Raw genomic sequence first — 27055 nt, forward strand, 5'->3', positions numbered from 1 at the left:
CAAAATGGCAAATCTGAATGAGAGTCATGCAACTCGTTAGGGTATTCGAGATCAACTTCTAAAATTAAACCATGATCAGCGTCATCAGATATATTAAAGTCAGTATCTGTATTTACCCATTCAAATTTACCGGTAGGAAGACATTGAGACATAGCCCACCCGTAAAGGTTATTTGCATCAAAGTACATAAGAAATGACGATGGGATATTTTGATTATAATCTTCCAAAAAAATATTATTAGCCTTCGCGTATCTATTACTACATTGTGATATGCCACCTCGAATATTTTTTGATATAAAAGCTATTTTATCGATATCAGTTAGGAGTTCTAGTTTTATTTTTGTAGTTCTTAACATTGCATCCCAACTTAATCCCGGAGCAGTATAATAATGAGCGGGGTCTAATCCATACGTCTTAAGACAAAGGTTTCTAAAATTTTCAAATATATCAGTTAGTAATAGAACATCAGTTTTTAAATATAAATCAGAATAATCACCCATATTTTTGCATTGAAAATGAGACCAAACATCTTTTGCGTGATCATAATCCTCTTCTGAGATGTGACTATCAGACAAGGAACTAAAGAAATCATCTTTAGAGGGAAGAGCTGTTAAGTTTAAAGAATCGTATGATGACATGTGTTCATAGGGATAGACACCCTTTCGTAATAAGCGTTTAAAATCCTCCTCGCATGAAAAATTCAATTTTAATTCATGAAATTGTTCAGGCAACAAGTTTTTTGCCAATTTGTCAAGACTACTGGACATAAATTTAAGTGAATCGACAAATCTCAATTTAATTGTGCGATTATTTATTTGTAAGCTCTTAGAAAATGAAATGTATTTCTCTTTGTTCTCTGGAATCAGTTCAATGTCGCCTTCCGCCAAACCAAGCCCATGCACTATAAAATGACTATCATAGTTACACAAATTATGGAAAAATACAGGTACAAAATTAGGTGCCCTGTATTTTTCAGAACAAAATGTATGTGCCACTCCTTCATAAAGACCAGTATGGTAATTATAGGAAATGACTGAATCCTCGTTTAAATTTTTATCACAAATATAACATGTACTACTCTGAGCAATATGCACATTATTTGCATTAGATAAAGGCAATGGAGTTTTTACAAAAGTATTTCTCCTACAAATGGCCTTTAAGTCTTGTTCCATATACTTCATAAATTCCTGGGTGCAATTTTTGCCTTTATATGTTCTGTACACTGACAATTTATCATTATAAGAACATTTAATGTAGTATCCAAAACTATATACCTCATGTTTTTGTACATTTGTGGTTGAGGATGTAGTAGGATTAATTGTACCTGTTTGAATCGGGTTTAGAAAGGCCTCGAAATCAGCATAAATAACAAAAGGTACCCTTAATTTACGTTCATAATTATCGAAAGTAAGTATATTGGAGGAAACGTTTTCATTGAACCAGTTTTTCTTTTTATCCTGTTCTGAAGGTAAATGTGTACAAACATGGAAACAATCGTTTCTTTGGTGATTCATTAAATTGTTGCGAGTTGTAAAGTTCGACAAACAACCATCACAAATATGTGCAGCATGCTGTGTATTTGATAATTGTTTAGATACTAACCTAGATAAATTTTTGATATAGCAATAATGCCCCTTACTGTCTTTGGATATGTACAATAAATTCAAGTGGGTAGCTTTTTTGCACTTTGTTAAGTGTAATGGGCCTACTACGTCATGTTTTTTACTTTTCGAATTGTATTCAAGACCAAAAACGTTTATACTTATATCATTCATTTTTTCAAATTTCTGAATATCTCCAACCTTAAGTGGGAAAGTTAAATTTCTAAAATTTAATTTATTTTTATGCGCTATATACGATTTCGCAGTGTTTGAACGATGACTTGTAGGTGGATACAAGCCTGACAATACAGCCCATCTAAAACATTCATGATCATTATTTTTTACATTAATAACTGCTTTTCTGTTCTGAATATCACGTGGTAATTCGATATAGGAAGAACCACGCAATGGATTAAATTTGTTTACATTGACATCTAGATAGTTAAATTTTACTAAACTCCATCCACTGTCTTTTCTCTCAAAGTTAAATAATTTTGTTAATATATCTTTAACAACTGACTCGAAAATATCATCTTTGTCGCTGCTAACATCAACTACATTGTTACATAATTGGAAATCAAATGTATTATTTACTTGTTTGCTCTCTTGAGTAAAATCCGCATTCAAAATAAAGTTTACTTTTAAAGCATGGTGATCAGTGAGAGAACGATTCAATAATGCAAAGATTTTCTCTTTATTTCCTAGTAAAATGGATTCGGGAGTAAATGGTTGGTGAACATTTTCATTTAATAGTATTCTGTAAGTGGCCACCCTATTCTTAAAAGCATTTTCAATTAACTGAACATTAACCCATTCAATGTCAGCCCTTAAAACATTATTTTTGTGAAGATTACTATTTAAATGATTTTTAAAATATCTTTTAGAAACAAACTTATTACACACAGAACATTCAATTTCATGATTATTATTTGTACTCACAATGACATCGGGAACTGGTTCGGATGATGTTGATGCTACAGGTTCAGCAGCTGCTGAACGGTTTTTCTTCACCAAGAATTCTTCGGTCTCCAAAACTGCAGCTGTCCTTTTTACTCCCCGTCCTATTTGAGAAGATCTATAACAATACATAATAAACATAAATATCTTATTGTCAGATAAAATAAAAATAATTACTAAAACGGTTGGTTGTATATACTAACGTAAGTCTTTTCGACACTGCTGACAATAGGCCCGCATCATCAAAACTCCATCAATCACATCTGATGACTGAGTATTCCCCTTGGAATTTTTGATATGCCCATCACATGGTGTATAATACGGTATAATATCAGAATCTTCCAGTAACGAGTGAGGTAATTTGTTTGATATATACCACATTCTTATATTTCTATGAAAATATGCTAAAATAAATTCTTTACTTAATTCCTCAATCTTATCACGAGGCAAAGTGAGTCCAATATGATAGTACGTAAACACCATTATGGAAAAGGATATCACAGTACAAGCACGGCACCAAAACACTGAATGATATGAACTCGAGATACCCCGCTTATATAACCAGCACTCTCCCACCCCACGTTTATCCTAACAATAAGTTCTGGTCACAACAAGTTAGGAGGAACCCATCCTTTGTTAAACAGGTACTGGTTAAGAGTTATAAACATGTATGAACAGGAATACTTTTACTTACGCCTCTCGATGTAGTTGGCTCACAAGACGGGCAGCCTCGCATAGATCTTCATTTTCTTCTATTTCTTCACAGAGTCTGATAAGTTCAAGATCGTAGACATCACAACTCAAAGAGTCCATTATGAAATGAGAAATCATACAGTGCTTTCTTTCATTTAAATAGTTGACTACAGGTATAAGATTTCTAAGAGTGGGGACTGTAATCTTTACAAATGAGAAGTATTAAATTAAAACTTGTTGTAATGTGATACAATAAAAATAATCTGTTACATGGAAAATGTACTTAAGGAGAGGTAAAAAATGAGAAATACGTTAACACAATCATTAAGCTACTACTATCATTAATAATTATAACTATCACTGTTTCTTATTATCTATAAAATATTTCACACTACTGTCCTTAGAAGCTAATTGCTTTGTTATGTTATAAATAATATTTCGCGTATTTTGTAGCTCCAAATCGTCTTCCAACGCAAAATATTTCAATCTGAAGTCCGCATGCTTCCAGTGTTCCATGGGTGGGACGTTTTTGATTTTATGCATATCATATATCTCGATTTTAATCAAATGTGATGCATAGGCCCCGTCGTCTTGTCCGGATGACAAGTTTGCAACACCGTCTGGTGAACTTTTGCTCACATTTGAAGACCGTTTCACAACTTTAGACTGCTTTTTAGGTCGTTCAAAGAAGCTATCGATATTGTTTCCTGAACGTTTCTTTGCGATGGCTTGTTTAACTTTGAGACCAAGCGTACCCTCTTCATCGCTTGATTCATCTTTATTATCATCCGGGTAGTAATAGTTCTTGAAAGTATTTTCAGTGAACTGAAACAATATAAAACAATAATTTACACACTGTCTACAATCTTGATAATTAAAACACAAAGAACACAAGTGAAAACAAAACAAAGTAAGTTACGGTAATAAAAGACATACTTACATCCATTGTTGGGTCTTTCTATAAACACTTAAACACTTCACTGTTGAACTAACACTATATTTCTATATACTGCAGTAGATACAAGGAGCTCTGATACAGAGGACTGCCACGACAGTAATACTTACTCAAAGCCATTTCTCTTCGGCTTTTATACTGTGATAGTGAGCAGGATACAGTATCGTTCAAATCATGTCTCAACAGGTTCATCTAATACAGACGCTCTCTTTACTAAAACCCAAATTCAAAAGCATAATAGGAAACAATAAATCCATTGTTAGTATAAAATATAATAGATGTCTACCAATAAAGCAATTATGCTGTTATAACAATGAATACCAACACACAAGAAATGCCGACGTATTAGACTAAATCATGTTGAAACCAGTTGACACGTCTCGTTATTTTTTTAAAATCATACAAAGTAACATGTCTCAACAAGTTCATCTAAACAGACGCTCCCTGTACTCAAACCCAAATTATATCCACATAATAATCCATTGTCAGCATAAAATATAATAGACGTCTATCAATAAAGCAATTAAGCTGTTATAACAATGAAAACAAGTGCACAAGAAATGCCTCACACGCCTAGTTATTATTTTAATAATACAAAGAAACAAGTAGCTACGAGTTTACTTTCTATCGTGTTACAAAGAACATAAAAATGTATGTGAAAATAAACTTTATAGTATTAGATAATGAGACATACTTACATACTAAGTTTAAGAAGATGGAATAGTTTAAGAATAAAAAAGGCTACATTAGGTTGAATTGCATTTATCGCAGACAAAAATAATGAGTTAGAAATAGGTAAAACTAAATAAAATAACACAATACAATATGCACAATATAGGTAAGTATGTATACGATATGTAGGATGCTTTAGTTTGGATAGGTAAGAAGTTTAGGTATTTAGGTTAAAACATAACTTGAACGAAGACTAGATGAAAGCAGGTTAGTTTGAAATGAGAAGTTAGGTTGATTTTAGTTAGGTTTGGTAAAAGAAGGTTTAGGTTAGTTTAGGCTACCGACGGATTACTTGTGTAAATTCTAATTAGGTTAGGTTAGGTTAGAACTGTATTCCTTATAAATCGAAATAGCTCCAAGAGGTTGTAAGATAATAAGATAATGAATCGCAAATAAGTACCTTTTGCAAATACCTATCGGTAATACCTATTGCAAATACCTATCGCTAATACCTATCACAAACACCTACAGTATAATACACACATAAAGAAGGCATGAATGAAGACGTCGGTGGGTGAAGGGTCCAGGTAGTATTCTCGGTAACACAATAACGCGCCCGAGTCGAGATCGAACAATAGAAAAGGGTCGATAAGCGTATTGTTACCGTGGTGAGCAAGGTGTATTGTTTAATTAGCGTATTTCGTAAGTACCTGAAGGAGGCGCCGGGCACTGCTGAGACCTAGCGCAATCAATTCAAATGGGGGGCTATTTGTTTTTTTTTTTTTTTTTTTTTTGTTTTTTTTTTTTTTTTTTTTTAGGTTCACCGGGGGCGGTGGATCGGCCCTGGGGTCAGGATCGGTGACCACTGAGAGGTGGGGCCAGAATCGGGGAATAGTTTCTACTCCCGTGCGTTTAACAAGTTTGCCCAGTATACAATTTGTCATAATTTAAAACCTATTTCGCTAACGTTGAATTTCGGTGGGTACATTGCAATTTGTGGTAAACGTTCAGTAATGGTATTAGGTAAGACTACCTATAGGTATGTATAATAAATATATTTTAATGCACTAGTTTAATTTTTAAACAAGCAGATACGTCTGCGAGCGATATTCCAAATTTCCATTCCAAATTTTTCCATTTTTTCCTTTAATATAAAATTTGGAATGCACTAGTTTGTTAGATAGTAGCGAATGTATTTTAACTAAACCGTTTTAAAAAACCTAATTAGTTTACATTTATTTTGCTCAATAAAAAAATACACAGCAATATTTATTGGACATATTTTTTCGCCAAACTGCATGACATTTTGTTGGCGAACGGTTGGTTGGTTTGTTGGTTATGCTGCTCCTTGAAAAAAAACTCGACAAGGATCGAGTTAAATCCGTAAACGTTCACGAGAGAAAAATCATCTAAAACTGCACTTTATGCGACCATTTACTTATAAAGTGTGATCATAAACGTGTGAGATTAAAGGATGACTCACGTTAGACCGGGCCGGAGCTTCCGGCGCATCGTTGTAATCATGGTCTAATAAAACATGGTCTTCTATTCCCAGAGTGACACGGGCCTACGTCACAATAACATTGCCACTTTATTTCAACATAACATGTTACATGGGTACATTATAGCTATGGTTAATAAGTTAAAATATTTCTTTATAATTTTATAATTTTCATTTATAATGTATTTTATCTTAAATTTTACAATAACACGTCATTTTTAATTATTCGTTAGCAATATCTTCCGATTCACGAAAGAAATTTCAGACGTTCGGGTAATTTTGTTTACATTACTGGCAACACAGGATAGCGCTGTCACATTTGACAATTCGGATCTAGATAACTTCATGCCCTGACCGTCATCCTTGTCGAACGCGTGTTAATTCATGGTATAATAATATACTCCGCCTGGTACTCTATTCCGAGATTCGCGTATGACCTAACTGACACGGGCCTACGTCATCATGCTGTTTACAGGTTCTCAAACTTTAAAATGTGGGAGAATTTTAACCAACGGTGAAAATTATTTTAACGGCATTAATTTTAAGTTATTCATGTAGAAACATAGTAAAATAAAACAAATCTAATGTATTAAATTAAACTTTATTTATCTATACAAGACAAACGTTTAAAAAACTAATTCACAGTTACACATTAATTACCAAGCATACGACGTGAAAAGTTTGGAAAACACTGCGACTGCTGACACTGAGCGAGAAGGAAATAACAATTAACACGCGTTCTACAAGGATGACGGTCAGGGCATGAAGTTATCTAGATCCGAATTGTCAAATGTGACAGCGCTATCTTGTGTTGCCAGTAATGTAAACATAATTACCCGAACGTCTGAAATTTCTTTCGTGAATCGGAAGATATTGCTAACGAATAATTAAAAATGACGTGTTATTGTAAAATTTAAGATAAAATACATTATAAATGAAAATTATAAAATTATAAAGAAATATTTTAACTTATTAACCATAGCTATAATGTACCCATGTAACATGTTATGTTGAAATAAAGTGGCAATGTTATTGTGACGTAGGCCCGTGTCACTCTGGGAATAGAAGACCATGTTTTATTAGACCATGTGTTAATTGTTATTTCCTTCTCGCTCAGTGTCAGCAGTAGCAGTGTTTTCCAAACTTTTCACGTCGTAAGCTTGGTAATTAATGTGTAACTGTGAATTAGTTTTTTAAACGTTTGTCTTGTATAGATAAATAAAGTTTAATTTAATACATTAGATTTGTTTTATTTTACTATGTTTCTACATGAATAACTTAAAATTAATGCCGTTAAAATAATTTTCACCGTTGGTTAAAATTCTCCCACATTTTAAAGTTTGAGAACCTGTAAACAGCATGATGACGTAGGCCCGTGTCAGTTAGGTCATACGCGAATCTCGGAATAGAGTACCAGGCGGAGTATATTATTATACCATGGTTGTAATATGAAAAGGATCACGTGATCGCCTGTCATGTTAGGTTACGTTATTTTTAACGTTAATATTTATCAATTTTACCAATTATTTATTTTCAATAGTCTTATTTAGTTAATTATTTATGGTTTACACTAGTAACATTTATGGTTTATTTCTGGCAACATCGCTATAACGTGATTGGTTGATGTCTTGGCGGGCGAATAATATCGTTCAACGATTGGTTGACGTCATCGATATCACGCGATGTCGTCCACCAATCGCGAGGCTCTATTTTCCCGCCATATTGGCAACGGTTCTTGGTCGGGAGTTGATCAAACTCGTGCATTTCTGTTTGGAGCGTTCGTGGAAATAGGTAGCTTATTCGGAGTGACGTGCTCACGGCTGTGGGTAACCTAGGTTGCCTAGGCTTGCTAGCTAGCTAAGTTAATTAATTGATGTGTAAACGAATGTTGAGTTTAAGTGTCTAGAGTAATAAAGTAAATGGATGTTGAGTTTAAGCGTCTAGAGTATTAAACAAGTGAATGTAATCAAGTAGTTGAAATAAACATTCCTAATCTAACCGTTTGGAGTTTTCCTTTGTTCCGGTGCCTAGTAGTTGGTCGTTTATATTTCAGAAGTGGGATGAACAGTTAAAACGTAAGTACACGCCCCAATAGTAAGCTATTTTTGTGCGAAGTGATTTCAAGTGAACGTTATTTATTTAAAAGTTAACGATAAAGTTTAAGTATTACCTAGTGATGTTATTTTAAAATCTCAACCGTGGTTATTGCTATAATATACTGTTAACAGTTTAAATTTAACAAACAATTTCTTTGTTAATGCTATTTAGTGTTCATATCATTTTACGATAGAAAGTGGGTAGTATTTTCGTTCGATTACTTATTTTATCTATTGAAATAAAGCCTAGTGATACTATACCTTATTTATATAGCTGAAGTTACAGTAGTTAATACATCAATTGGGTTCGAATCCCGGACAACAATGGAACAGATTAAATTGTAATCCAGTGAACGTTAACGCCTTTCTATATTTAATAGCATTATTGGAGCAAAGAACTTGTGTAACGTAATGATATTTCAAGTAAGTCGGGTTGTGATTTATTTATATGAACCGTTATTGCTTTGATCATTCGTTTCCTTAATTAATGGGATCTTTTACCTTAAACTTAGTAGTTTGCTTCCTTATGTCTATAAGATTCTAAAATCCTCTGACGTGAGATTTCAGACTATGTCAGAGCCGCCAGACCGACGAAGGCTCGTGACTCCGAGACGAAGAGATGCACACTCGAACGCGAGCCGGAGCCGTAGTCGCCTGCGAAGCCGAAGCAACAGTCGACACCGGCCGGATCGGGACGTGGATCTGGGACGCGAGCGACTACGGATGCTGGAGGAAGAAGTACGGCGTGAGCGCAACCGCGTACGTGCTGCCGAAGACCTACGAGAATCTTCGCGGCGCGCCAGCTCACCTCAAGCGGCCAGCCGTCATCGAAGCATCCCCGTGTCAGCGAGGGGCCAGGATGAGGAGCGTCGAGCTGAGCGCGGATCACGACAGCCTGACACCGAAAAACGGATTAACAGGTCACGTAGCCCTTCCTTTTCAAAGAATGATTTACTCGATATATTTAAAAATCTGCGAGACGGTCTAGCATCGTTGCCCGTGAACCAAGGCGCACCCCAACCATTACAGAAAATCGATCATAAGAATATATTGCCAAATTTTGATTCTTCATCAAAAAATCAGAGGATGGATATATGGTTGAAGAAGGTGAACGAGTGCGCCTCGGTGTACGGGTGGGATGAAAGAACAACTACGCATTTTGCTATGCAGAAACTTCAAGGTTTGGCCAATGAGTCTGAATAGTATTTTGTTTACATGGGCCGAGTGGCAAGATAAGTTGTTGAGTGTTTTCCCATGTGAACAAAACTATGGCCAGACCTTGGAGGATATGATTAGGAGGAAGAGTAGGTACAATGAGTCCATAGAGGTGTACTATTATGAGAAGTTGAGTTTGGTGAATCGATGCGAGATAGTAGATGCCCGCGCAGCTGAGTGCATAATACATGGTATTACGGACAAGACGCTTAAGTCCGGGGCTTTGGCACTACGTTGTACCCACCCCGACCAGCTCTTACAGTATTTGATCAGTAATAGGGATTATAATCAAACCAACCAATCTGATCGATCGAATGTTAGGAATATGACTAAGTCATAAGTTATTTATTTGCGAAAGATAGGGTATACATAGGATGTTACATCAGTTAGTCAAAACACAGCAAATCCTAAATCTGATAGATAGCAATAGATCAACCAACGGTACAGGGTGTTACAACTGCAAAGAAAGGGGTCATAGTTTCCTGCACTGCCCTAAGCCGCTGCTTAAATGTGCGCGATGTAATAAAATCGGCCACACTGTGGAGAAATGTTTCTCTAAGTCAGATGACAAAGTGCAAGCAAATACTAGCGGTACAGTGCAGAAAACTATGCGAATTAAGGACAGCATAGACATGGTGGACTCTCCAGGCTCTAAATATTATACAGATATCAAAGTCGACAGTGCTGAGTTGAGGGCGTTCATAGATTTCGAAAGCGACGCTACGCTCATAAGGGAAACAACTGCTAGTAGATTAGGTCTGTTACATAATATTCCTCAGATCTTGAAGGGATTTGGTAATGGTTTAGTCCAATCGCTAGGGAATCTAAGTCTCGATATGAACGTCGATGGGGTAGAAGCTAAGGTACCTTTCAAGGTTGTGAGTGATCATTGGCTAGAGGTCCCTGTTCCTGTGGGACAGTCGTTCACAGAACAGGCGTATGTATTCGTATGTAAGAGTAGTAATAAATTGCAATTCTTTGATGTAGGGAAGGAGCTGCCTACTTCAGAGCTTGTTGATAATAGCGATGCCTTGTTGATGTTTTACCCAGCTAGGACAATTGAAATTTATGGAGCTGCTTCTGTCATGGTACAAGCTAAGCCGGCTTTCAACGGCGAGGTTCTTTTGAAAAATTGTGTAGCAGGAAAGCCGAACGAGCAGTATTTCATTAGCGGCGGGTTTCATCGAGCGATAAATGGATACAATAATGTACTTGTCGTGCCATGTTCAGAATCTTGTCGCATCCCGGCTAACCTTATCTTCTGTCGTGCAGAAATTGTCAACGTTGTGAAGCGGGTAGTGGATGTTCCGCAGGGTGAGACTCATATTCGGCAGGCGCTAGATGAAAGTCAGGTGAACGTGGGCAGAGGTGTACCAGCTGACGTAAGACGGAACCTGATGGAGCTGTTGGCGAAATATCAGCATTGTTTTGCTACTTCCTTGAGAGACCTAGGCTGTACAGGCATCACTGAAATGAGTATAGAACTTAATAGTCAGCGTCCAGTCGTTTATCGTCCATACAGGTTGTCACACCACGAACGGGAGGTGCGGTCGATGGTTGGAGATATGTTAGACGCCTGTGTGATTCGAGAATCGACTTCAGATTACGCGAGTCCTATTCTACTTGTGCGTAAAAAGGATGGTTCCTCAAGGTTGTGCGTTGACTACCGTATGCTTAATTCAGTAACCATTAAAGAGCGGTACCCAATGCCCATTATTGAGGATGAAATAGCGCGTCTCGCTGGTCAATCTTGTTTCATAATTCTTGATCTTGCGTCTGGCTATTACCAGGTGCCGATCTCTGAGCAGAGCAAACATCTGACGTCATTAGTTACGCCGGACGGCCAATACGAATTCAATCGTGTGCCGTTCGGCCTAGCGAATGCTCCGGCAGTTTTTCAACGGATGATAAACACGATACTTGGTCCGGCGCGATTTAGTAAGGCGACCGCGTACATTGATGATGTACTTATTTTTGGAAAGGACTTTGCTCAGTGTCTAGAACGCCTTGAAGAGGTGCTGCAAATGTTTGAACAGGCGAATCTGACATTGAATCTGTCGAAATACGAGTTTTTGTGTGACAAGGTTGATTATCTTGACTACGAAATTAGCGCTAGTGGTATCCGGCCTGGTGAAAAGAAGATTTTGACCGTAGTCAATTTCCCTCGTCCCCAGAATGTTCATAATGTGAGACTGTTCCTAGGCCTAGCCAGTTACTTTCGCAAATTTATAGAGAATTTTGCTCAAATTTCGTCTCCTCTTAGCAAGCTATTGAAAAAGGACGCAGTCTGGCAGTGGAGTGACGAACAGGAACGAGCATTTTAGTCTAAAGTCGATTTTGGTTAATAGGCTGGTTCTTGCTATTTACGACGATTTCTTTCTGCAACGAACGCAAGGTAATGAGAACTTTCACCCAGTGGCATTTTAGTCGGCAAACTTCTCCCGAGGAGAAAAACTTCCACTCTTAAGAGTTGGAAACACTAGCGGTAGTGTGTTCCCTTCGTAAGTTTAGTCTATTTACTTGGGAAGGAATTTAATATTATAACCGACTGCAGTGCATTGCGCTTCACATTTTCAAAGCGTGATCTGATACCAAGGATAGCACGCTAGTGGCTAACCCTCCAGGAATTTGATTGTACTGTCGAGTATAGGGCTGGAGTAAAAATGAGTCACGTTGACGCGTTATCTCGAAATCCGGTTGAGCCGTCAGAATGTCTCGAGGATCTGTTTCCGGTGGTAATGGGTATTCGTAGCGAAGATTGGCTTCACACGCTGCAGTTAGGCGATTCTGAGTGGAGCAGAATAATTGACATTCTGAAAAGTGATCTAGACGAAAAGGGATTAGAATATATCAAACAGAATTTTGTCCTTAAAGATAATCGCGGTGGGCGGTACCAAAGGGCGCAAGGTGGCAGGTGTTTACTCATTGGTGGTGGTTTTACTCATTTGTTGGTGGTTGTTGATAGTTTTACCAAGTTCTGTTTTCTCAGACCTGTCAGAAACACAAATGCCCAAAATGCGATTAAGGTTCTAGAAGACATTTTTAGCATATTTAGGAAACCCTGACCGGCTCTTTAGTGACAGAGGTAGTTGTTTTACCTCGCACACGTTCAAACGGTTTTGCTTAGATAAAGGAATAAAACATGTTTTAAATGCGGTCGCTAGCCCCAGGTCTAATGGCCAAGTTGAGCGGTATAACCGCACAGTTTTAGACTCTCTCAAGGCACGAAGCGTTAAACATGGCGAGAAAAGTTGGGATACGCATTTGGGACGCATTCAATGGGGTCTGAATAACACCATTCAGAAAACTATAGGTAGGAAGCCGTCGGAAGTGATGCTCGGAACTCTTATGAATAGCGAAATTAACCCCATGCTCAATGACGTCGTTTTCGATAGCCGTGAAGATGATGATTTGTGTGAAATACGTGACAGTGTTAAGGCTAGGATAGATCAGGAGCAGGCTAAACAAAAAGAGAGGTATGATTTGGGAAGGACACCTTCACGTATATATAAAGAGGATCTCCCTCGTTAAAATAACAAAAACTTGTTTCAATAATAACGGACAGAGCAAGAAATTAATCCCTTCTTTTATAGGGCCATACCGTGTGAGTAAGGTCTTAGGCAATGACCGCTATGTTGTAGCTCCAATACCTGGATTAGTCGATACAGAAAATAGGCGGTCAACGACCGTAGCTGCTGACCGCATGAAGCCGTGGATACACGTGACCGCTCTAGAAGTTAATGGAAAAGAGCCTAATGATGATCTTGAGAGTGATGATGGAAACGATTCGAGTTAGAACATGGATATTATTATGGATATCATATTTGTTAGGATATTTTATCCAGATTGATTTGCTACAGAATGTTTTTTTCGTTGTTACAGATCAAGTACGCGAGAATCGATCGGTTCGCGGCTTGGTGCAATAAGTGTCGAATAAAGCCCTTCGACTGCCATTACGAGCATTAATCGATCGGCTCGGACGGGCGTCGATAGGCATCCTGAAAGAATCGATCGTTCAGGAGGTTAGGGAACCCTGATTAATCGATCGTTCAGGGGATATATGTAGGTATTCTGAATAATCGATCGTTCAGAATACTCGTTTGATGTAAATAATGTATTTCACGACATAATCGATCGGTTGTGATTTCATTTTGATGTTCCCATGGCCCAATCAATCGATCGTTTGGGTTCACTAGATTCGATATTCAATCGAATGTTCATAGAATTTGTTATTTAAATTAAAATCTTATACTTATTCCGATAATCCGTAAACGCACTGCCTCCCTCATGCGCCGAGTACGTGACAGTTCCAACAGTCTGCTTTAGCTCATTCCTGGAGATTCTGCTGGTACACTCTGGAGGCACTGGAATGACCTACATATGGGATCCATAGGCATAGTGTATAATGTAATGTAAATATATATGTAGATTTTAATTTAATTTTAATGTAATTTTTGTTGACATGTTTTTAAGTTTATTGTTAATTTTTATATGATAATATTTTAATCTTAATAATTTTAATATTTTGTATGGGTATTTTTTTTTTTGCCTGAAATAAATTTGATTGATTGATTGATTACTTGGATTATGTATGTAGCTTATAGTTTATTTTGGTACATGATAGCTTCGAAAATTTTGCAGTTTATGATTAAATTTAATTTGGGTTAACTATAATGTTAACTAGACTAGTGTTAAAATGTACTAATAAAATAACTATTATTATTTTACATGTTGTATGTTAAATATTACTTGATAGATCAATGTCTGCATTTGCATTGTAATGTAAAAGTTATAAATGAATAATTAAATTGTTAAGCATAATTTAGACTAATTTGTTGAATAAGTTTGTTTTAAATAGTCAAGATAGCAGATTGTTAGGTTGCTTGGGTTACCACCTGGTGTCGTGTGCGGGACGCACACGATGTCAGGACAGCCGATTGTTAGGTTACGTTATTTTTAACGTTAATATTTATCAATTTTACCAATTATTTATTTTCAATAGTCTTATTTAGTTAATTATTTATGGTTTACACTAGTAACATTTATGGTTTATTTCTGGCAACATCGCTATAACGTGATTGGTTGATGTCTTGGCGGGCGAATAATATCGTTCAACGATTGGTTGACGTCATCGATATCACGCGATGTCGTCCACCAATCGCGAGGCTCTATTTTCCCGCCATATTGGCAACGGTTCTTGGTCGGGAGTTGATCAAACTCGTGCATTTCTGTTTGGAGCGTTCGTGGAAATAGGTAGCTTATTCGGAGTGACGTGCTCACGGCTGTGGGTAACCTAGGTTGCCTAGGCTTGCTAGCTAGCTAAGTTAATTAATTGATGTGTAAACGAATGTTGAGTTTAAGTGTCTAGAGTAATAAAGTAAATGGATGTTGAGTTTAAGCGTCTAGAGTATTAAACAAGTGAATGTAATCAAGTAGTTGAAATAAACATTCCTAATCTAACCGTTTGGAGTTTTCCTTTGTTCCTGTGCCTAGTAGTTGGTCGTTTATAGTCATGTCATAGAAAAGTAAGCGCCGGAAGCTCCGGCCCGGACACGGCGCGGTTTAACGTGAGTGATTAACGTATGTTTCAATAATGTTTCCTTGTCGGCAGTCCTGACATCGGGCCACGAGATAACGCAGCTGAAGGTGCCGCTGCACGCGGACCCGCGGCGCGCGGCCGAGCTCAGCTGCCACTTCCACATGGACGGCCAGAAACTGCACTCCGTCAAGTGGTACCGCGACCTGCACGAGATCTTCCGGTACAACCCCTCGCAAAAGGTTAGACAGTTTATACACTCATGGACAAGTTTAGAGGAACGCCAAAAAAAGTTTTAACTAAGTACTAAATTTTGAAATAAGTACTTTTGTGTTGTAAACCTTTTTTGTGCGTTCCTCTAAATTTGTATATGAGTATGTCTGTATTTGTAATTACTATCATTTGTAATTTCAAGACTTTCAAAATAACTAAGAACATCTGTTGTCCTAAAAATAATATTCATTTTAACGTAGGTAGTAGTTTGCCAAAATAAGATTTCGTAATAAAATTACGTCTGACCTTGTTTAATGAGCAAAGTTTAGAAAAACTTAAGGCTTGAATCAACATCTTTATTTTCAGTGTTTTAAGTGAAACCGAAGACGACATTTTGAGGCTTTGTTCGTCACGAAAGGATATAAATTTGTAATTTATTATAGGGTCTTTCTCGTGAAGCAAATTTAATTAATAATTGAGCGCCTGTCGTCGTTCATAAATAAAATATCAAGGTTTATTTCATCCGTTTTCCTTCAAAAATACCTACCTACATAAAATTTTAAGTAAGTAAGTAAATATAAAAAAGAAGGGCTTATTATTAACCGGGCAACTAAAATATTAAACAGGAACTTTCACTGGGCATATAATAATATAATTTGGCTGTGCATTAATATTTTAGCAACTATAAATTTATATTAGCCTCAAATTTAAGCATCATTTGCATCATATTATTAAAAAAACTGGCAGCAAAATCAAGCCACCCAAAAAAAATATAGGGAACTTGAATTGATAGGTTGGCGTCTAAAATAATAAATTGGCAACTAATATTGTAAAGCGATCATAAAATTTGGTTGTTTATATATTTTGTACATATACAGAATACCTAAGATACCTATATACATAACCTTTCAATACTCAATTTAGAAATAATTTAAATTTAAACATATGCATATACCGAGTACTTACTTTAAATTGACAAATTTCCTAATCCACAAAACACCACAAATTTATTTACCAATAATACCCTACTATACTTACTATACTTTTAGTCGAAATTCCTAAACACCTAATGGCCATTATACCATTAGGTCTTTAAATTTTTAATTACTAATGTGTTCTGCCAGAGTCAAAAGATAGGCGCGACGACGAGCGAAGCGAGGAGGAGCGTGTTAGGACCGTGTAGTGACCAAACAAAATATTAAAAAAAAACATCATTTTAAATTAATAGATAGCCGTTTTCTTTTTAAAATGTACTTCATAAATAGTCTCCATAATAATAATTCAGTTGCCAAATAAATATTTGGTACCTGCCTAAAAATAAACAAAAGATGTAACGGCATTAAAATACAACTCATATTGAAATATTTTAAGACTCCGTTTTTGTTGCCAAACTATTAATTTTAGTGCCCATTTCTATTATTTTAAACTACCCAAATTCGATTAATTAGTTCACCGGTTAAATACGTGCCAAAAAGAAGTAAGTCGAATCTAGCAAAGGTTTTGCATGAATTTTATAAGTATTTACCTAAGTAGTCTGTATCTTGCTTGTGCTAATATTCTTAATGGTTATGCTAATTTTCTCCAATAAGCGTGAAATATAAATTCAAAATGACATTTTAAGTATCTTTTTCAAAATGAAATCATGATTGTATATTGCACCGACGAATATGAAATACTTTTGTCCGCTACCTACTATTGACACTACACTGACACACTACTACACTACTACTAGTACTAGGTATAGGTACTACTATTTACACTGACTACACACTTACGCGGAAAAATCATCGGTTTCTTTGAGAAAAGTTGATCAACCAAGAGTATAAGTACCGTCAGACGGCCAATTTTTAACCACCTGTGTCTTTCCACAGACGCAGATCCGCTTGTTCAACGTGACCGGTGTCATGGTGCAAGGCGGGTCCTGCGAGCTGGAGTCGTGCGTGGTGCGCGTCATGCCGCTGCCGCAGGCCACGCGGGCCGCCTACACCTGCGAGGTCTCCACCGAGGGACCCATGTTCCAGATCGCCCGCCAGACCAAACGCATGACCGTTGTTGGTGAGAATTGTTTTATCTGCATCCTTTTATTCGCCCCGACTGGTTTAATTTGTTTGTGGGTATACGGTTGCACTCGTAAAGGTCACGGACGTTTTCCCGTGGTCGCTGCATTTGTCACTCTATTTAGTACGTAATATGTTCGGTTATAAACTATTGTCCTAACTGTAGTCCTATTGGCAACTATTAGCTGGTTGCTGTTGCCTGCCTTGCAGCTTATCGTAACGCCATATGCAGATTCTAAAATGCAAATGAATCTAAGCAAATACAGTTTGAATTTCGAGCGGTTAGGTATCTATCTACACGCTTGGTTGCGTACCTATAAGAGACTATGCCCACTAGCCCGTTCCGTCACCGACCATACCCGTACCGTGCTATGCACGGACCGTCAAAAATTGTCGGCGAGGATATTTTGCCGGTGCCGAAACGCTCCGTGCACGGCACGCAACGTTGCCAGAACGGTGCGTGCAGGCGGCGAAACGATGGGCATACGGGTTATAGCCGCGTATGGTGACCGTTCTAAGCCCGTTATAAACGCGTTGCTATATTTCTTGCTCGCTCTTACCAGTCTGATAACTATTCGCTCGCTCTTTCTGACGAGTCATGCTCTCGCGGATAAAACGCGGGTACTAAGGGTATGAAACGCGAATGCTACGGGGATTATAGGCGGATGCTATGGGGATGATGCGCGGTTACTACGGGCACTAAACCCGTTATGTACGGATATGAAACAATGTGGACACGGTGTAGTGGGCATAGTAGTCCGTATCGCGTTACATCCCGTGCCTGATACGTTCATAGCACGGTCATGGTATGATACGGTGTAGTGGGCAGAGACCTTAAGGTTGTATCCCTTTATTCAGCAAGAAATTCATTTCATGGAGAAGGCTTATCACAATGAAAGCGAGAAATAACAAAAATAAAGCCGATCTTCAGTTTCCCGTGCCGCCGCACGCAGCAAAGCAATTATCATTTTCCAAGAGCGAATTACGAGTAAGTACAGTCGACGTCAAATATATGTTTACACTTTTGGACCTTTGTAATAAGGCGAAAAATGTAAACATATCTTTGAAGTCGACTGTACATATTTATGAAATACGCTTTGGTGTGACATTGTTTGTAATTTAACAAATTATTATTTTAGATTCTGAAATGCCGAAACGTTAATAAAGATTTACTCAATTTTGTTCAAAATTAATTGAAATAATTAAATAATATTAACCTGATATTAAGAGATTAAAGGGGTATCAAGTAAAAATACGCTACTATTAAATTTGCCGAGAGATTCCTTTGATTCTGCTATAACGAGACGTCGCGCCGCCACTTAGAGCGCTTCTACACCTAAATTTAATTACGCTTCAATCCTTTGTACCAACTCATTTTCTTAAAAAAACTCAAATGACTATTCTCTTCAGAGACTTATTCTTATTTATTACTATTACTCTCCTTCAATTTCATGGCTAACTTCTTAATAAGCTTACTACAACTTTGTGATTTATTCAAATTAATTTCCCCGCAGCGATGCCGGACAAGGACCCAGTTATAAGTGGGGCTCCGAATCTGGTCCGGCCGGGGGATCAGATGCTGTTGAACTGTTCGACGGACTACTCGCTACCGCCCTCAGACATTAATTGGTACATCGACAACGAAATACAAAAGGTTAGTGGCAATATCAAGCCTTTACACAATGAGGGCGAACGCGCCCAGGGGACGCGTTGACCCTGTTAATAGGCTATTCTATTAGGTAATGAAATTTGGAATACAATTTACGAGACTACATAGACTAGGTACTCAGAGAGTTTTAGTGCCTAAAAACATTTATCAAATTTTAAATTTTAAAGTCCTAGTACTAAGATTATTAATACCTCTCTTGGAATAACATTTATTTTCGTTAAATATACTGTATACGAGTACACAGAAATACGTATTCCATTTCGTTATTAAATTAATTAGTAAGTATTATTTTTTGCTCATTATAAAACACATAATAAAGATACATAAAGTCCACTAATTCCACTATGCCCACATGGATTATAATTATTCGCAAGTCATTCCTACATAAGTTAATTCTAATAGATTATATAATATGTATATACCTACCTATGTATTATTGCGAAAAATTTACCTGACAAATAAAACCTACAAACAAATTGTTCCTCCTCGTAAGGCCCACCATACAAAGTTTCCCTATTTTGAATTTGAACCTTGTTGTATAGTAGATTAGGGCGACTTACGTTTGTTTTAACAAAACAATGAAACAAAAGAAATGCGATGCTACCTTATTTAGCTTTTGAAAGGTTCAAATTAGATTGATACAGAGAGTGTAAACTCTCGCGTTTTGTCACAGAATAAATAATAGTACTAGGTTTTGTGCACATATTTAATTTCCTACACAAACGGGTCTACCGCGATATAAACAATACAATGAAATTATATCGCGGTAGACCCGTTTGTGTAATTAAATATGTGATACAGAGTGTACATTGTATTGCACATTGGGTCTTACGAGGTTAATAAAGAGACTGCGAGTAAAACCTAGGCTGTGGGCTGTGATTGACTAATTTGCTTTTAGGAGATTCACCTACCTACATAATACGATTGCGGGGACTTGAAATAATTGAGATCGCTACTCCATTTAGGTTAATTAAATTTACACACACTGGCACCGTCCCACCTCCAACGGACTACTGTAAAAGCGGGCGGAGCGGCGGAAAGCGCCGAAATTCTAAAACGTAACAAATATAAGAGCCTCGGTAGAGAGTACCATTTTGTACCATTTGGTGTTGAAACTCTAGGTCCATGGGGTCCCAGCGCGCATAAGTTGTTCGCAGAAATCGCGAAGCGTCTGGTTGACGTAACTGGTGACCGAAGAGCTGGCGGCTACCTCGCACAACGTATCAGCATTGCGATACAGCGAGGAAATGCCGCCAGCATCCTTGGTACAATGCCTCAAGGGCCTATTTTAGATTTAAGCTAGTTATTAATTTCGTTTAGTAGTACCACTGTATATATATTGTATGTAAATAAATGATTTTTTCTATTAAATTTCACTGGAAATCGGGACTCGGGGAATTAAGTTTTAAGAATTAATTTGACATTTAATTACCTTCTTTATTCCAGTTTAATTACTTCTAGTTTTAGTTTGCATAATTCAAAGTAATTAAGATTTAAACATAATAGTTCTCTAAGTCTATAAGTGGATATGAGTGGATATTACGTCCGACTTTCAATCCGGAGGTCGCGGGTTCAAATCCAATAAGTTTTTCAGAACTTGTGTACGAAAATATCATTTGATATTTACCACTAGCTTTTCGGTGAAGGTAAACCTTGTGAGGAAACCTGACATGAAAAATTTAAAGGTGTATTTGAAGTCCCCAACCCGCATTGGGCTAGCGTGAGGACTATAGCCCTTGGGCTCTCGCGCATGTTATGTTATGTCTCGGGCCTGGGCCCAGCAGTGGGACGTATATAGGCTGAAATTATCTTTATTTATTCTTAGTTTTCTAAGTAGAAATAGAAAATGTCACTATTTAAAGAAATCTTGTAAAACTTTATACGTTCTTAACTGTAAAAGTCTGATTGGAGAGGGTTTGTAATGAGATCATTATTTTAACTATATCTATACTTACTACTACAACTATCGCGAACTTATTTTGTGAGTGTTGTGTGTCGGATCATTGCTTAAATTGTTATTAGTGTAACGTAAGGTGGGCGTGTTTAGAATGTAATTATTACTAAGTTACCAACTTTTTCATAGACTTTCGTTTGGTATTTTTAATTAATTTTCGCGTATCTCTGGTTTATCATTTTACTGGGACATTAGTCATCCGCGGCCAAGGCCAGTGGAATGTACTTTCCCATGAAGTGTGAACAAGGAACTACATAGTCCGAGAGAGTAATAGACGTATTGTTGCAGCCCGAAGCGTGGCAGCACACGGAGCTGAGCGCGCCGCTGGCGGGCGGGCTGCGCGCGTCGTGGCGCGTGCTGCGCGTACGCGTGCCCGCCACCGCCAGCGGCGCGCTGCGCGTGCGATGCGAGTCCGTGCTGCAGGTGAGTCCATGTAATCTGAGGGGCTACCGCGAACCACGTTCGACATGTTGCCTCCCTGTCACACTTACCTACGAATTTACAAATAGGACAGAGCGGCAACACGTCGAACGTCGTTCGCGGTTGGTCCTGTTTTAATCAGAGTTTCGTGGCCGAGGCGTAACACAGACACGAGGTTCTTCTCTAGAGTATTTATTTGTATTTTCTGTGGGCAGGTGGACCCGCCCGTGCTGCGCGACGTCAGCGCCACCGTCACCGTCTACTCGAGGACGCAGCTCTCTAAATACGTTTCTAATAAAGGTTGGTTTTTAATAAACAATAGGTATACTTAGCGCCACTAGCACCAGCCCACTAATTCGGGGTTAACCGGTTAAACCGTTAACCCAGTGTCAAATAGTACTTTTACAGGTGTAACCGGTTAAACCCGGGTAAGTGGGATGGTGCGACTGGTGCTTAATGTGTTACGCCTACAAACGCCTAACGCCTAGAGCGTAAAGTCAAGGATGAAGTTTTCTAAGGTCATCTACTAGCTAGATACCTACAAAATTACAAATGTCTTAACCTAAACTAACAACACAAAAACTATTCACGAAATTCGCCCCGCGCCCCTCTAGATGCAAAGGAGCCCATCACGCTCGCCGCGTTGCCACGTCGATTTCCATGCGGTCTTCACCTATCAATAGAGTGATTCTTGAAGAAGGTTTAGGTTTAGGTGTATAATTTGTTAACCCGTGGGAAGCTGGGGCGGGTAGCTAGTTTAATACATATAACTGTATGCCAAAATATTAACTTTATCAAGTTAGTTTAACATCGTTTATTTGGAAATGTTAGTGACCAACTATGAGTCATAACGCCAGGCGGGGCGCTGTCAGCGCCGCGACCCCGTTCTGTAACTCTCAACTAGGGAATATGAGGCTAATATTTATTCAGGTTCGTAGAACTTTTCTCTGTCTGCTTAGGGATTCATTTTGATACTAAAATTGTTATTTATATTAAGTAGGTACATCTGATCAAATATGTTTTGAATTAAAATGATAAATTGAAAAACTACAGTTCGGCTTGAGGTGATTAAACACGTTATAATTGCGATGTTATCGAAGGCATTTGATCTTATAACTAGGTATTTGTCCATTATGCACATTAATTAGAAAACTGAGATATTCGAAAAGTAATTTAAAATAATGATAAATTGAAAAACTAGGGTTCGGCTCAAAGTCGACGTTATAATTGCGAAATTAACGAAGGCATCTCCAAAAAAAAAAAACAAAAATACAAAATTCTTTATTTTATAAAAAAACATTATTTTTAACAATGGCTGGTGTCTCCGTGTAAGTTATTTACAAAATAACCTGTGCTGGGAGGCACCGCTCTTCCATATCTAATTTACAATTTATTTAGTATTATACTATTATTATATACTTAATCATTATGTGTAAAATATTAGACTTTTACTGTTTTTGTGTAAAATATTAGACTTCGGCAAAATTGTGTCCGGCTGCTCTCCTCCACGGGGGCCAATTAAATATTAAATATTACATTTTGACATCAAAATGACGTCACGATAAATACGAGAGAAATGCATGCGCGATTGATAACTAAATGTCAAAATTTACGTTCGAATTGCCCTCCAGGTCGCATTTCTCAATTGATTCTCGAGCTTATACCTATACCTACCTAGATTCAGTTGTTGAAAACTTTTTATAACGGCGACTACACTTGGCCACCGAGTGAAACACAACATTTTTACTTCACCAACGCGAAGGAAATAACTAATTGTTAAACATTACAAATCAAATATAACTGAATGCTTTTAAATATTGATCACTTTAAATCGTCACTTAAAATCAATTCTACCAGCCGGAAAGAACTCAAAAGCAACAAATTAGGTACCTACTTTGCCGCTCTCGAGGACAAAATACAATTTTTCAATAGTTTTTGAACAATAAAGAAACCTTTTACGAGCTGGTGTGGTGAAAAATACAATGACACGTTGTTTTTCTGTTGCAGGTGGAAAAGTCTACATGAACGCAAATGCGGTAGTTGGAATTTTGATCTTCACTATAATATCAAGGTTTATGAGCTTATGAGGATCGATGTAATCATGTCTGGTGATATTAGATGTAAGTGTATAGATACATTTTCACCGGCCTACGTTTCAAAATTAAAATTTAGTTCAATGTGAATGAAATGTTTCATAAAATGTCCATAGATAGAAATGTACCTCCATCAGATGATCAGTTAGTTACATTTAAGGCCTCTGCACATCGGATGCGTATCCGTAGACGTGGACGTGCGCGTTGTAATATACCGATCCTTATGAGAGACGGCACACAGCTTGCGTGACGCATGCGTGCACGTTTACGCACACGTTGCCGGTGTGCTCTGGCCTTTAACTTAAGAAGACAAATGAAGATCATATATACCCTCGTCAATGCTTATCAAACGGGAAAATATTTTTTGTACATTGTAAATTATAACTCAATGTTAACGAAAATAAACTTAAAATGTATAAAGCACATTTAAATTATACCCAAAGTGTGTAGAGTTTAATCTAAGTAAAATAAAGCATTTGTTTCTCAAAGATATAATGTTTTGTAGCTTCTCTGAACGTTAATTAGTTTTACTAAAGTAAGGACGAACAGCACGAAGAATGTTGTACATCGACCAGCAATGTCCTATCTCTATCGCACGCGCATAATATAATGTTGTTGTCCCGCGCGCACAGTGGCCGCCGGCATCATGAGCGGGACAGCTAAATAGTTAGGTACGAGTGTGCGATAGAGATCGAAAATGGCAGGTCAATGTACGTCCTTATATTATTTATAGACATAAGTAGGCATTAATCTAATGGCTGTGTTTTACTTAAGGTAACGTCAATTCTTTGCACATCTTTTAAACTAAACTGTACAGTTACACAAAATTGTTGTTTTTGTTTAAATTATCGTAACATTATAAATGGGATACGTAAATAAAAGTATAAAAACTAATGCGTTCATGTTATTTTCTTATTTACGCTATTTTGCCCTATTAGCTGCAGAAGCCATTACTAAATCCTGTTACGTCTTACGTCTGGTATGCGTAATAATGAGGTAATACAGAATGCCCAATGCCGGTTTACCAATTTCAAAATATTAGGAAAAAAAGATTTAAGCCATAATCTATATACTTACTTTTTTTATGAAAAGAAGATGAATGTAGATTTCAGTTATTTAATCACATCTTTTTTAGCTTTAAAGCGGACCCCAGGCTCCCATGAGCCGTGGCAAAATGCCGGGACAACGCGAGGAAGAAGATTTTTTTTGTGTTGACGATGTGTTTACAGCAGATTCCGAAATTACTGCAAAACTTACGCCTTGCTAATAGTGAAAATCCTTTGGTTAGAGACGCCTCACACGACACATTCGCACACACTCACAGACGCATTATGCACGCTGCTACGCTGGGGCCTATTTCTCGAACGATATTAGACTAATAATATTAGCGTGTTGCCATGGTAACCCATACGATTTGACAGTTCGTGGACTAATAATATTGGTGTAATACCGTTCGAGGAATGGGCCCCTGGACACACTGTACATATACTCGTTTACCAATCAAATTACTCAAGTGATGATGTTTCGGCTATGTTTAAAAATTGGGTAGAGTTAGACCAAGAAAAGTCTACAACGATTTTAAAAGCACATGCAGTGCAAGTGTAATTATAATATGATTAACACTTGCACTGTGTGCTATCGAAATCGTTGCAGACTTATCTTGGTCTAACTCCAGTAGGATTTACTTAAATGCAATCGAAGTCAACCAATTAACCTTATCCTCGTCGAACAGGCAGCAATGCAATATTCTGGTCTCGCCCCAACAAAATTAGATTTCCGTCTGAAACTAAATCTATCTACATCGAGGTAAAACTAACCATATTGAAAAGCTCGACTGAAAAGCTGCGGCGAATATTCTTTCACTGAATACAGTCAATTAAAAGTGAAAGTATTTATTTCAAAGTAACTTAATATTCCGTTCGTATTCAACCTGTAGCTGGAAACGGGATATTTCACTTTTATAGGGAGGGTTTAACAACATCGTTAAATTATTATTTTTGAGCCGCCGAATAACTCGCCGGATAAATCAACAGACGGGATGCCTCCCTCGGGAACTCCCTGATACGTCCTCGCGTTTGCTGGGAATATTATGATAAAAAGCAATTTTTATGCAGATTTGGAACGAGAATAATTGGTCGAAAAGAGGGAGCATTTGTCACGTTCACGTCAGTGATCGTCTTGATAAGCGAATATTGATGTAAGATTTGTCGATTCGTCCTGTCATAATTAAATCGCGAAGGCTATTAAAAAAAACTCTTCTTCTTCGCGTTGTCCCGGCATTTTGCCACGGCTCATGTGAGCCTGGGGTCCGCTTGGCAACTAATAGCAAGAATTGACGTAGACACTAGTTTTTACGAAAGAGACTGCCATCTGACCTTCCAACCCAGAGGGTAAACTAGACCTTATTGGGATTAGTCCGGTTTCATCACGATGTTTTCCTTCACCGAAAAGCGACTGGTAAATATCAAATTATATTTCGTACATAAGTTCCAAAAAACTCATTGGCACGAGCCGGGGTTTTAACCCGCGACCTCCGAATTGCAAGTCGCACGCTCTTACCGCTAGGCCACCAGCGCTTCTCACGGTAATAATAAAAAAAAAATTGTGGCAATGAATGTGTTAAAGTAATTAAACCATAACTCCAAGACTATCTTTTGAAAAGTAATTCATTTAATAACCCCAATGTTTTAAAATCTCGGTTCTATTACGTACATATTTTTATTTAGCCTTCTGAATATAAAAGTATTCAGGTGTAAGTACATTCATTTCAGGATCGGAGGAGCTACGTTAATATTTTTTGATAAACCTAAAAATACACAGTTCATTTTAAAAATGTTTTCTATTTCTTAAAAAGTAAAATGAAAGAGCTCTTCTCGCCTAAAACTGAAGTTTACTGAAAATAAACGAGTTATCATGGAAATGTGTGCCCACCCACAAACGAAACCCAACACAAACATCAATATGTTTGGGTTCAAAGAGAATTATTTACATGTGTATTAGCTAATCCTAACAGTATTTAATGAAATGAAATGAAAATATTTATTTTCAGGCTACTATTGGCCCATAGATAAATACCTTAAAACAGCATACGTATTATTATAAAATATATCTTAAAACTAAAGACACACAATTATGGCTGCGATGCAGTTCGCACCCCCGCAGTGTCAGGGAGCCGGCCGCGGAACCGCCGGAACTTGACACTCTTCGGCCAAAACTCCTCCTTGGTGAAGGTCGCTAGATGTTCGGTCGGAACGCTCACCACAAAATAATTAAAATTCACAAATTTAATGACGTGGAGTAGTGATAATCTATGGGAATAAATTTTCACCCGTCGTCTTAGAGCTTTTTCACAGAGGATGATTTTTTTACAGGTAAATTGATGTGAGGACAAACTGTCATTAAAATGGAATTGGTATGATATTA

The 27055-nt window shown here is 37.5% G+C and overlaps 1 protein-coding gene across 1 annotated transcript in view; it reads left to right on the plus strand.

Annotated features, from left to right (window-relative positions):
- Positions 1-23626, plus strand: part of LOC134791548 (uncharacterized) — a 64403-nt gene extending 40777 nt beyond the window's left edge. The window contains exons 2-7 of the mRNA XM_063762597.1: positions 15302-15468; positions 17311-17494; positions 19011-19150; positions 21408-21542; positions 21755-21839; positions 23547-23626. Coding sequence (XP_063618667.1) covers positions 15302-15468; positions 17311-17494; positions 19011-19150; positions 21408-21542; positions 21755-21839; positions 23547-23626 — 791 coding nt within the window. The remainder of the gene's footprint in view (positions 1-15301; positions 15469-17310; positions 17495-19010; positions 19151-21407; positions 21543-21754; positions 21840-23546) is intronic.
- Positions 23627-27055: the final 3429 nt, after the last annotated feature.

This window comes from Cydia splendana, chromosome 6, assembly GCF_910591565.1.
Source record: "Cydia splendana chromosome 6, ilCydSple1.2, whole genome shotgun sequence".
In the NCBI taxonomy this organism is placed as follows: Eukaryota; Metazoa; Arthropoda; class Insecta; order Lepidoptera; family Tortricidae; genus Cydia; species Cydia splendana.